Below are 12,172 nucleotides of genomic sequence, written 5' to 3' on the forward strand. Positions count from 1 at the left end.
CTTCCATCATGTTCAGCATGGAAAGGGAAGCACTCCTCTTACAGAGGAGAGAAATGAGACGTGGCAGAGAAGAGACCCAGCGCAAGGTCACTCTCCAATAAGCAGTGGCTGTTGTTTAGAAATCCCCCCCGTCTCCCTCATTGCCTCTTCTTCACTCTGTTCTCCCACCTCTAACCGTGGTTGAAATCTTGAAAGCCAGAAGGAACCCATTATGTGAGCAGTCCTGTTGCCCTAGGGCCTAGCGAATTCTCTAAGTACAACAGGCCTCTCTGGCCAGCCCTCTGCCAGGCCACCCTCTGGGCTTGGCTCACCGCTGGTAAAGGTTAGGTGACAGCCCAAGGAGATGTTTGGTCATAATATTTACATGGACAGCACAGCCTTGCCCTCACAGGGATGTCAGCGGCCCAGGTCATGTTTGTGTTTATATGTTTGGGACTATGGTGACAAAGAAGTCAAGTGATGTTCCATTCACACGCAAAGTCACACAAACAAACGTACTCTGTGGTCAGAAGAGAATGACTGGGTGACAGCGGGCACCTGAGAGCCAAGGACCTAAACCCTACCTCTGCCTTTCACGAGACGCTGCCCTACTTTCATGTGTAGCTCTGCTTTTCATTCGCAAAAGCAGGGCCCTTTTAAGTAACACATAAGACACAGCAAAAACGTAACCCAAACATAATAAAATCCTAAGATTCAGAAACACCAAGATAATGACCACCAACGTGACAGACCACTAACTTAACAAAGGCAGTCTCAAAGAAGATTGGGAGTTTATGAAACAACGCAAGAAACTGAAAGGGAATAATTCAAACAAAAAAGACCAGAAGTGTCCAAAATTCCAGACACTGTTGTTTTCTCTTTGTTTTTAAATATTTGCAAATGTTGGGACCTAAGATAAAACACAAAATTCCTTTGGTTCATACACATTAAATATATATATAGTGTGTGTGTGCCTGCCTTTGACTGTAGCCTATCTGTGGGGGTTTAAAAGAAAATGCCCCCAAAGGGAGTGGCACTATCAGGAGGTGTCCTTGTTGGACTGGGTGTGGCCTTGTTGGAGGAAGTGTGTCACTGTGGAGCTGGGCTTTGAGGTCTCATATATGCTCAAGCCATACCCAGTGTCTCAGCTCACTTCCTGTTGCCTGCAGATCAAGATATAGAATTCTCAGCTCCTTCTCCAGCACCATGTCTGCTTATGTGCACCATGTCCTACCATGACAATAATGGAATAAACCTCTAAACTGTAGCCACTCAATGAAATGTTTTCTTTTGAAAAAGTTGCTGTGGTCATGGTGCCTCTTGACAGCAATAAACACCCTCACTAAGACACGGTGTTATAAATGATTGAGGCTCTATCATCTATAACAAAAATCAAAACGAAAATGTTGAATCAGAAACATAGTCAGTTCAATACTATAGCAGAAGTATGGAAACATTTATTCTGCATAACAATGAAAATAAATAGCATGGGACTCTCAACGCTTGGCATTATTCCCATACACAAACACTACAAACAAAGGAAGGAAACTGAGGAAGCAAAGGTTTCAACTGAGCTGCTCCACTCCAATCTCCTTTACTATTAACATATTATACTCACAGCAGGTTTAAGGAACAGAGACTAAATTTCAAGCTTGTGTAAATAGACTCCATACACATAAGGTATTACCTATTTCTTTCCTATAGAGAACACATTCACTTAATGCTACTTCAAATATTATCTGACCTGAATAAATAAAGTGAAGGGAAAAAGCCTGCTAGCATTTACTAAGCATCTAACTCTGGGCGGGTTACCTCCTAGACCGTTAAGTAGATTCCACGGAACAAGGTCTTCAGGAAGCCCAGGTCAGATCTACGATGCTCTAGAGCCACCATGGGTGACTGCCTACACCTCCATGCTCCTCCTCACCTTCTCTAAATTCCTAACAAATAACACGAGGAGCCTCCACACACACCTCCCAGGGAGGTCCGGCTCTGAAGCAAAGCTGACATAGCTTCAGAAAGGTCATGGTGTCATGTAGGGCTTGTCTATGTCTCCTGAGTGTGGAGAAGACAGGGACTTCACATGTAGTTAAGCTCAGAGAAAGGGAACAGGCATTATCTGCCTCCCTCATCCCAGACCCCATGTATTGGTGGGCTGAAGTCTCTTTGACAGCACATACTACATGGAACACCAACATCTGTTAAAGATGCTTCAGGATGCCAAAATGTTGTACTCAACAAGCAAAAACATCAAAAGGGGTATTACTGTCACATGGGTAACCAACCACTACCTGATTGGATTGGATCAGAGGTCTACTCCACAGGAGGGATTCCTTGCCTGATCCTATAAGTTGTCATATATATATATATATATATATACATATATATATATATACATATATATACATATATATACACACACACACACACACACACACACGGTTAGGCCATCATACAGGGGAGCTGAATATTATTGTTTAGCTAACATGACACAGAATCAAGCTGACTATTAAATACATGTGTGTAGACCCATAGACAACTACTACTCTCAGTGAATGGTGGAGATGCAGATTCATGGTTACACATAGTAATGAAAATATGTGACAGAGGACGGCTTAGCCTTGAACATGACTTTTACATCATATTCACCAGAGCTCAGGGAACACTGCAGAAGACAAAGCAACAAGAGCACAAGAGCAAGAGGACAGAAGAGCTATGAAGTGTCATCTTTTGGGCACGGCACAGCCACTGCAATTACGCACTGGCAGCAGCTGTGAATGCTTGTATTGGGTCTACACAAGAACAGGACCATCCAGTATTCCTGTGAGCTGCGGAGAAGCCTTCCGTTTTCTAAGAAGTAGCCTGCTGAGGAAGCACAGACGGCGGCTTGTAGCAAAGGCCCCACTGAAATGCAGCCATAGGCAGCAGCAAGGCCTCAGCGGCTGCCTTCCCCTTCATTTCTAAAACTGTTCCTTGACAATAACCTTGGCAATCAAAATAATCGCTAGAAAAATAAAACCTCAGAATCTTTTAATGCAATCGCTGAAAGCAAAGAAGTCAGCTAACGCCTTCATGGAAACACAGAAAATGCTTTCTTTGCATGTAAAAAGCTGACCATGTACACACCAGTATCCTAACACCTAGATGAAGGAGGTGGCAGAAGAGGAAGTTCATGGCCAGCCTCCACTATGGCGAGTTTGAGAGTAGCCGAGGCTACATGAGACCCTGTCTCAAGAAACTGAAACTAGAGTAACAACAGAGTCAAATTGTTCAATGATTTCTACATCCATTGCCGAGGTCATTTAACTCACAAAAAGTCATTTTCTAGATAACAGCGGCAGGCGTTTGGGAGACCAATCACTCAAGCACGCAATGCACCTGGCCCTTTCAGCCCCAGAGCTCATTCTAGGCTATTCTCGGGTGGCTTGGTCTGTCTGGTTGGTAGATGGGGCTGAGGCACAGGGTGAGCTGAGCAAATGAAAAGGTCGCCAGTGAAGCAAAGCTACTCCAAAGAATCTTAAGGTGATTCTTTGGAAGAAAACCACAGACTGGAGGGAAGACACACCCTGGGTGGTACACAGTGCTGAAGACCACGCGTAGAAGCAAAGCTAGCTTCACGGCTGCTTCAATGGCTTCCCTTCTCAAATAGTCAATGTGTCTTCTCTTATGTGTGTGTGTGTGTGTGTGGTGAATGTATGTCTGTGTGTTTGTACATTCACACGTGTGTGTGAACATACATGTTTGTACATGTAAGGTGAAAACCAGAGGTTGACATTGAGTATCTTTCTTGATCACTTTTAACCTTATTTGGGGGGTGGGGGGAACAGGGTCTTATTAGTTCAGCTAGGCTGGCTGAACAATGTGCTCCAGGGATCTGCCTCCCTCTCTGCACTTCCTGCCCCCAGTGCTGAAATTAGCCACGTGCTACCACACCTGATATTTATGTAGTTGTGGTTGCTGAGGATCCAAACTCAAGCTCACGTGTGTGCACAGCAGGCCACAGTGACAACTGAGCCACCCCCATCTCTCAGTCTCTTTTCATTACAGTGACAGAGAAAAGCTAGCAGGAAGAGGTGATGCACACAGTAGTCCCTCTACTTAAAGAGGCTGAGATGGGAAGATCATCCATGTGGAGGAATTCCAGGCCAGCCTGGGCCACGTAGCAAGACTATGGCTTAAACAAACAAAAGATTTAAATAAGGATAAGCAAAAAGAAAACCAGAAGCAGGCCCTTCTTAGCCTAAGAAAAGAGCTACTGTTAGCAGTCTGCAGTATGTTCTCCTAGACACTGCCAGATTAGGGTCAAATATGTGCATGTGTGTGCACTACACACACATATGTGCCTACATCCACATAAGTGCACATACATACATATATACATATACACATATATATACACAAATATAGAGGCATGCATACACTTATCCACACGTAAACAATAGTGTGTTCAGATGTTTTCACAAATCTTAGACTAGTTATGTGATTTAGAAGTCAGCAATTATTTGCATAAGCAAGACTAGTACTTCTTAATGAAGAATATCAAACAACACTACCAGTCATTATTGCAGGCAAGAACTAAGGATGGGTGCTAAAAATTAGTAGGCCAACCCCATAGCTAATACCTTGGGGACGTCCCAATGTGTATGCTTTATTGTGTGTAGGTGTAGGTGGTTATCATCCCTGTGTGGGAGGCAGAGATATGAGGGTTCCTGGAGCTAGCTGACAATCAGTCTAACGGAATTGCTGAGCTCCGGGTTCAATGAGAGACCCTGTCCCAAAGAAGAAGGTAGAGAGCAATAGACACAACCACCCAACTACAGGGGACAGAGTGAGAAGACAACACAGAGACAGAGATAGTGAGAGACAGAAGAAGACACAGACAGGAGGCACACAGAAAGCAACCGAAAGCGGACTATTATTCCTCTCTAGCTGTAAAAATTGATTCAAGTCTCGGAATCCAGCTCGTGTTCTCAGTACGCTTCTCTGCTAGGGAAATGGCAAGTAGAGACAGTGTTTACCCCGGCATCCCCATCCCTGCCCCTAGAAACAAGACAGAAAGACAGAATATAGCATGCACACTATTGGTAACTGTTTTACCTAAAAATAACTTGGAATTCCTCCTTTTGGGTAAGGCTCCCGCAGATGCTGCTCTTACCTTCTGAAAAGAAAACAACAGATCATTACAACACAGCCCATAAAACAGTCTGCTAACCAACCGTGTGGCCCAGAGGTCCCCAGTTAGAGCCAAGAGGAAACTGGACCTGGATCCTTGCGGACGGGTGGAGGACCATTCTCTTGGCCCTGTGGATTATTTTCACTGAGTTCTACAGGAATCCCTCTTGGAAAAGGAAGTTCAAACCAGAGACGCAAATGAAGCTGGTTCTTGAACTCTGGTGGTCAGTGCTCCCTCTTGGGAGATCTGGGGTCTAAGCTAAGGACAGACGTGAGCTACCTGTCCCCTTGCCTACACAGGGATTCTCCGTCCTTGGCTCTGGGTATGCTCAACACTAACTGTTCAAAGACTTAGTACCTGTTGATATTCTCATCATCTGAAACTGAAAATAGACACATCTGAGGAGGCGCACCCGCGGGCTAGCTGCCCCCATGTCAAGCTTCACATGTCTGCCACCGTTGGGGGGAGTCTTCGGCAGCAGTGAGTGAGTTCCCATCAAATGGCTGGGCAGCCCCAGCAAAGATGATTGTAACAATTTCCTTTCACCATCTACTTTCATACCAGGCACTTTGGACTGTTAGAGAATACAGATCCACTCCATGCAGGGTCCACCCCATTCCTTTCTGCACAGTCACGTGATTCAAGCCATTGCTGTGCACTCAGTATTTCTTTTTCTTTTTTTCCTCCTTACTTAGGAGTCCTAAGTCTACTTCCCCACATTTTATTATTTGATACTGAAAGCCAACTCATCTTTGTAATTACCGTATTGTTTTAATAGCTTCTACTATGGGTTTACAGTTCCCCTCATAGCAATCCCAAAACACTCAGCTCAAAAACATGGCTCTCCAAACTCGAATGCCAACTGTATGTCTTCTGTTCTAGAATCCCTCTCCTGGTCAGGCCATGGTGGCACACGCCTTTAATCCCAACACCAGAGAGGCAGAGGCAGGTAGATCTCTGTGAGTTTGAGGCCAGCCTGGTCTACAGAACAAATTCCCGGACAGGCCCCAAAGCTACAGAGAAACCCTGTCTTGAGGGGGAAGGAGGAAAAAGGAAAAGAAAAAAATCCCTCTCTTCCATGATTCCAGAACCTCTGTCTCCTTCCCACCTTTCTCAAAATAAATAAATAAGCAAAGTGAGATAAATAAATAAGCAAAGTGAGATATAGCAAAAGCAAAACCTGGACCAAAGATTCGCTTCACATGGCCAGGGGTCACTTGTCTCTACAGACTGCTGTGGTGTCCTTCCATCTCTATTTCTGCAGGGTAGAAGAAATTGAAAAAGGTGGCCTCCATGGAGCCTGGCTGGCAAATGTGTCTCTCCCTGACAGTAGGTTCAAACCTTAGACTCAGATTAGAAGCACCCCCTGGAGGGGGAGGACAATGGGACTTCCTACTAAAGACCTTTGCTCCTGCTCCTAGGACAGGGTTCAAACACTAAAACTCCTCCCTTAGCAAACAGTGCCTGTTTGTCAGGTTGTTTGTGAGAGCAAACTGAGCAAACACAGGATTCTTCTCCGGAAGAGCTCACCAGCACAGAAGGTACCTGAGTGCAGGCAGAAGGCAGAATAGGTTCTGAGAAGTACTAAGTCTAAGAGACAATACAATTAGTGGAGATGCTTGGTTTATCTGGAGGTAGAGGTATGATCAGGACTGATCATGTAAGAACATTGGTCCTCAAATATAGAAAGTACTTAGTCATGGGAGGATCAGTAAATGAATGGATAAATTGGCAGATAGATAGACAGGTGAGTGGATACATGGGTAGGTGGGTGGATGGACAGTCAGAAGGATGGGTGTGAAGGATGTATGGATGGACAGATGGGTGGCTGCGGGGTGGGGGTTGAAGCAGACAGATGGGAGAGTGGATGAATGGACAGATGGACAGGAGGGTGGGTAGCTATTTGCGTGGCTAGATCAGTAAAGAGACAGAGCGACAGACAGATAAATGGACAGATGGGCAAATGGGCAGATGGATGGATCAATGGATAGAATAATGCATGGGTGGATGAATGGATATTTTTAACTGCAGAGACAACAACAGGAAAAAGAGAAGGAAGTAGAGAAGTAGAGAAACACACACATACGTGTAGAAAACACAAGAACCTGGGCACTAAGTCATGGTCCATTCCAGCAATAGCTATGTGGAGAATACAAATTTGGTGCAGAAAGAAAGGGCTGAAAAGGTTGTGGGGCCCAATCATGAGCACCTTGTAACGACACTGCAGGGTTTGGGACTTTGGGTTGAAGGCATGTCAGAAGGCACAGGTAACAGTGCATACGTTTAGAAAGATCACAGGGGGTGTACAGTCCAGGAATGAGAGCCATACATTTCAAAGAAGGAAGATGAACCAGCAAAGCAAGCTACAGGACAAGCCTACCACAGAGGTACCCAGAGGAACACAGAGCACTAAGTCATTACAACCGGATGGTGGAGACAGAGCGGACTTCAGAGCTGTGTGGGAAGTTCAGGTAACAAGACCTTAAAACAAAATAAAAAAAAAATCTGGCTTTCTGGAATTCACAAGAAAGGAAAGTGCTAACAGAAAGGCTATCATGTGTAGTATGACATGCTGAACCTGGGAAGCCTATGAGATCCTGCAAAGAAAATCCGAGGTCAGACTTGGATGGTCCAATCTAGTTCCAGGAAGCTATTGACTTGTAAGCGTACTCTTAGAACAGCAAAGCAAGGACACGGAGAACCCGTGAAGACGAGCATCTTCTGAGAAAGAAGGTAGGCTGGCTGGCCAAATGGCAGCGGAGGAAAGACAGGTAATGGAAGGTCTTGAGCTTAAAAGACGGCCAGAAAAGAGAGAAGACAAGAAAGAATGATGCCAAAGAAAGAAGGGCAAGAAACAGTCTCAAATCTCCCTAGAGTATAAATAATCTCAGACCTAAAACATATCCCACAGGTACAGCCACCAAGCTCTCCCTGACAAGCCAGGCACTTCCAGTGACCACCAGTATCAATCAGCAGCTGTAGTCTTAGGCCCTCGGTCCTGGAGGGAGACATGGAGGTGACTGGGAAAAGAGAAAAGTTTTTGAAATGCTTCAGTTGGAGATCAGAACTAACTGCAGCAGGACAGAAAGGAGACAGACTGTTCTATCGAAAGACTGGCGGAAAGAAGCCAGAGAAAGGAAAGCTGAATTAATCTGAGTGAGTTCCCCAAAGTCAGGGAAATAGGGAGCACAAAAAATGGCACTGGGTTTTGATTCTACTGCATGGACTGGCTTTGTGGGAGCCTGGTTTGTTTGGATGCTCACCTTCCTAGACTTGGACAGAGGGGGGAGAACCTTGGACTTCCCATAGGGAAGGAAATCCTGACTGCTCTTAGGACTGGAGAGGGAGGGGGAGGGGAAGTGAGGGTGTGGGAGGGAAATGAAAGGTGGGGAGGAGGTGGAAATCTTTAATTAATTAATTAATTAAAAAAACAGGTGAATGTTGCTTTCTGTTGGGGTGAGGGGGAAAGGGATGAAAACCACAGGCAGCTTCCAGAAGGTGAGAAATAAGTCCCACGGGTGCGGTCACTCTGCAGAGATTCTGGAGAGTCCAGGTCTAAACACAATGACACATCACTCTGCTAAGACCCGACGAAGCAGCCAGTGCTCAGCGGCCACTCAGAGGAACGGAAGAGGACACAGCAAGTGAGGAGACCTAAGAAGAGTGTGAAGCCTGGACACTGCTACGTTTCAGACATTGTGTCTCCTACCACCCCAGACGCTCAGGAGTTATGATTGGTCCTTTGCATGGTACTGGGTGATGGTGAGAACTTTAAAAATGAGGCAAATTGGAACATCAGGGTCCATCCTCAGAAGGACTTAAGGAATCCCAACCTCTCTGGTGTCCTGTTTCACGTGACTTCCTCCCACACACACTCTGCCACCTGGGAGTCCTCCGTGGGCCTCTTATCAGGACCTGTATAATGCTTTTGGGTTTTCAGACCCCAAAATGGGGTAAACAAATCCCATTTCCTTATAAAGCTAGTCTGCCTCCTGATAGTAATACATAATGAACTAATTTCATCCCGAGCCTCACAGTGGTGGGAGAGCCAGCGTTTGTGCACGGAAGCTTCAATGCATCAACTGGATAACATCTGCAGCATTGTGAAAGACAAAGGTCAGCTCAGGAGACAGTTGTGGAGACAGTGCTGAGAGTCATGAGTCATAAGAGGCAAGCTGAGCAAGAGTCAGGCCTAGAGGCCTGGAGCCCAGAGAACAGCAGATCAAAACAGGAACGCACGAGCCAAAGGGCAAAACTGAGGAGAGGCCGTTACCAAAGAGTGGAATGCCTAACTTAAACGCTTAGATGCAGAATTACACAAATGAGGTCACCGACAGTCCGCAATGCCACCACCAGCTCTCTGACCCAGAGGAAGCAGACTCTCTGGGCCTCCATTTTAACTTTACCACTTTACACTAGGATGTGAAACAACCTAAACTTTATAGTATAAAGTTTATATTATCCCAGATCCCAACAGAAGGAACATGCAAATCACATCAGGACAAAACGAAATCATTTCAAAGCTTATCTTTGACGCTGTGACTTCTCAGCATATCAGGTAGGGTGATACGGGAAATTAAGTAAAACTCAAATCAGACACCAAGATAGTTTATAAACTATTAAAACTATTTAAGACGATATTTGAAAATCACTAATCTCAACAATCAAATAAATATGTAATAAAATAAAAGTGGTAACAAAATGTAAGGTTGAAAAACTAAAAAGATAAAAAAATTAAAGTTTAAAAAAAAGTTTTGGGCTGGAGAGATGGCTCAGAGGTTAAGAGCATTGCCTGCTCTTCCAAAGGTCCTGAGTTCAATTCCCAGCAACAACATGGGGGCTCACAAGCATCTGTAATGGGGTCTGGTGCCCTTTTCTGGCCTGTGGGCATACACACAGAAAGAATATTGTATACATAATAAATAAATAAATATTTTTTAAAAAGTTTTAACAAAGGGCCAGAGATGACTCTGTGGGTAGAAGCGCTTGGTGTACATGTCTAATGACCTGAGTTTGAGTCCAGAAACCCATGGTAGAGGAAGAAAACTAACTTTCAATGGTTGTTCTCTGATCCACACACGCGCGTGCGTGCACACACACACATATATGCACACACACACCTGTGGTCTACACGCACACATGCACACACATATACACCTATGGTCTCTAAACACACACACGCACACGCACACACACACACTTGTGGTTTACACACACACACACACATCTGTGGTCTACACACACACACACACACACACACACACATGCACACACACACCTGTAGTCTATACACACACACCTGTAGTCTACACACGCGCGCGCATAGACACACAGTGGCAGCCTGAATGAGAACGGCCACCACAGGCTGATATTTTTGAATGTCTGGCCCTATGGAACTGTTTGGGAAAGATTAAGAGGTAGGTCACTGGGCACAGGGCAGCTTCTCACACTGCCTCCGCCTTGTGTGGATCAGATGTAAGCTCTTTCCATGGCAACAGAACAGCGACTACAGAAAAGTCACCAAGAAAACATTCAATGAGAATCATAGTTTTTCTAAATGAGTGATAAATATGCAGGAAAATACTCAATCACAGAATGAAATGCCAAATATTTTTATGTCACTTCACAACCATTAGACTGGCAAAGATTAGAAGTCTGGTCAAGGAATGGTAAGGCTGTGGACTGATAGACATTCATGGCACAAGCATTCTAGGGAGAATTAGCCTTCTCCTGCCAAAAATGAAGGTTAGCACCCACAGGCCAGTGGGACCACTAGGTAAGTTTCTTACAGAAATATTTGTACAAGGGTTTCTGTAGAAAATATGTTAAAATGTTCACTATGGTATTGTTTATTGTGGCAAGAAACAGAAGCAATCCAAATATTCAGCAATAGGAGAAGAATGGAGCTTACAGATTATTTGAGAAGAAAATACTAAACATCTGTTAATATGTAAGTTTTAACAAGTTAACATCTGTAAATAAATCCACAGGCATCTCAGCACGGCTAGAGTCCAGAGCAACTCTGAGTGGTGAGGTGCGATGCCGAATCATAGATGAGCGTGTGATGACATGCATCCATATCTTTAAAGCACATGGTCATACTACATACTATCCACACAGAAATGCAGTTAAGATATAACAATATGCATGAAAATGATGATGAGAATGAGTGACGGTCACTTTGCAGGAATGAGAGCTCCAGAGGGAATTGGGAATGTGGCTTCCATTGTAGCGTGTTTGCCTGGAATGCACAAAACACTGAGGTCAATTCCATACACCACATAAACAGGCCTTGGAGCACACAGCTATCATCCCAGACATAGGGTAGGTTTAACCAAAACTGAGGTTGTGTGAAAAAGCCTTATATGGAAACCCACTGGTTAGTAAGCTAACTTCAAAATACAACTAAAAAAGGGGTTCAAACAGAATTACTGTACATCAGAGGACAGCGCCACCCCTAGAAGACATGGGTTAGTAAATGCTGGGTCAAGAGCCCCCAGAGGCGTCCAAAACAGCACAGGCTATTGCCACGGCCCTTGGTCAGCACCATAGATACATGGTAAGGCCCTATTGCTGAATACACCACACAATCTTGCTGAAGGACATAGAGAAATCATACAAACCAAGAATTATCCTCCCCACTGAGTAGACTTCACAGTTCCTGGGCAAGCTTCGGAGAAATCAAAGAAACCATTGATCTTATTGGACCCTGCATGAGGGACTACTCGTGGCATGACAATTACAGGGGAACTAATTGCATTCTGGTTGGATTTGAGGTCTGCTCTACAGGAGAGAATTCATGTCTGATACTGCAACCCTACTCAAAAGCCCACAGCTATGGGAGGTCACAGGCCCTGTGATTATTTTGCTAAATGGTCATGTTGTCATTGTTTCTAATATTTATGTCTATACACAGACCGAGACTACTTTCAACCTTAGTCAGAGAAACTTCTTCCTGAGGTGGTCAACCACTCAATGCTGAGACCCATGACCAGCCAAAGTGCCAAGAATAAGAGACTG

The 12,172-nt window shown here is 44.7% G+C and overlaps 1 protein-coding gene across 2 annotated transcripts in view; it reads right to left on the bottom strand.

The window, feature by feature from the left end:
- Usp13 (ubiquitin specific peptidase 13) overlaps positions 1-12,172 on the bottom strand; it is a 117,509-nt gene that overhangs the window by 81,061 nt on the left and 24,276 nt on the right. Inside the window, exon 3 of one of the 2 annotated variants that reach the window (XM_048429900.3) lies at positions 5,077-5,134. In XM_048429900.3, coding sequence (XP_048285857.1) covers positions 5,077-5,134 — 58 coding nt within the window. Of the gene's footprint in view, positions 1-5,076; positions 5,138-12,172 lie in introns of both variants that reach the window. The other variant, XM_048429899.3, reaches the window with a different exon arrangement.

The sequence above is a fragment of the Myodes glareolus genome, chromosome 20 (genome assembly GCF_982192425.1).
Source record: "Myodes glareolus chromosome 20, mMyoGla1.1, whole genome shotgun sequence".
NCBI lineage: Eukaryota > Metazoa > Chordata > Mammalia > Rodentia > Cricetidae > Myodes > Myodes glareolus.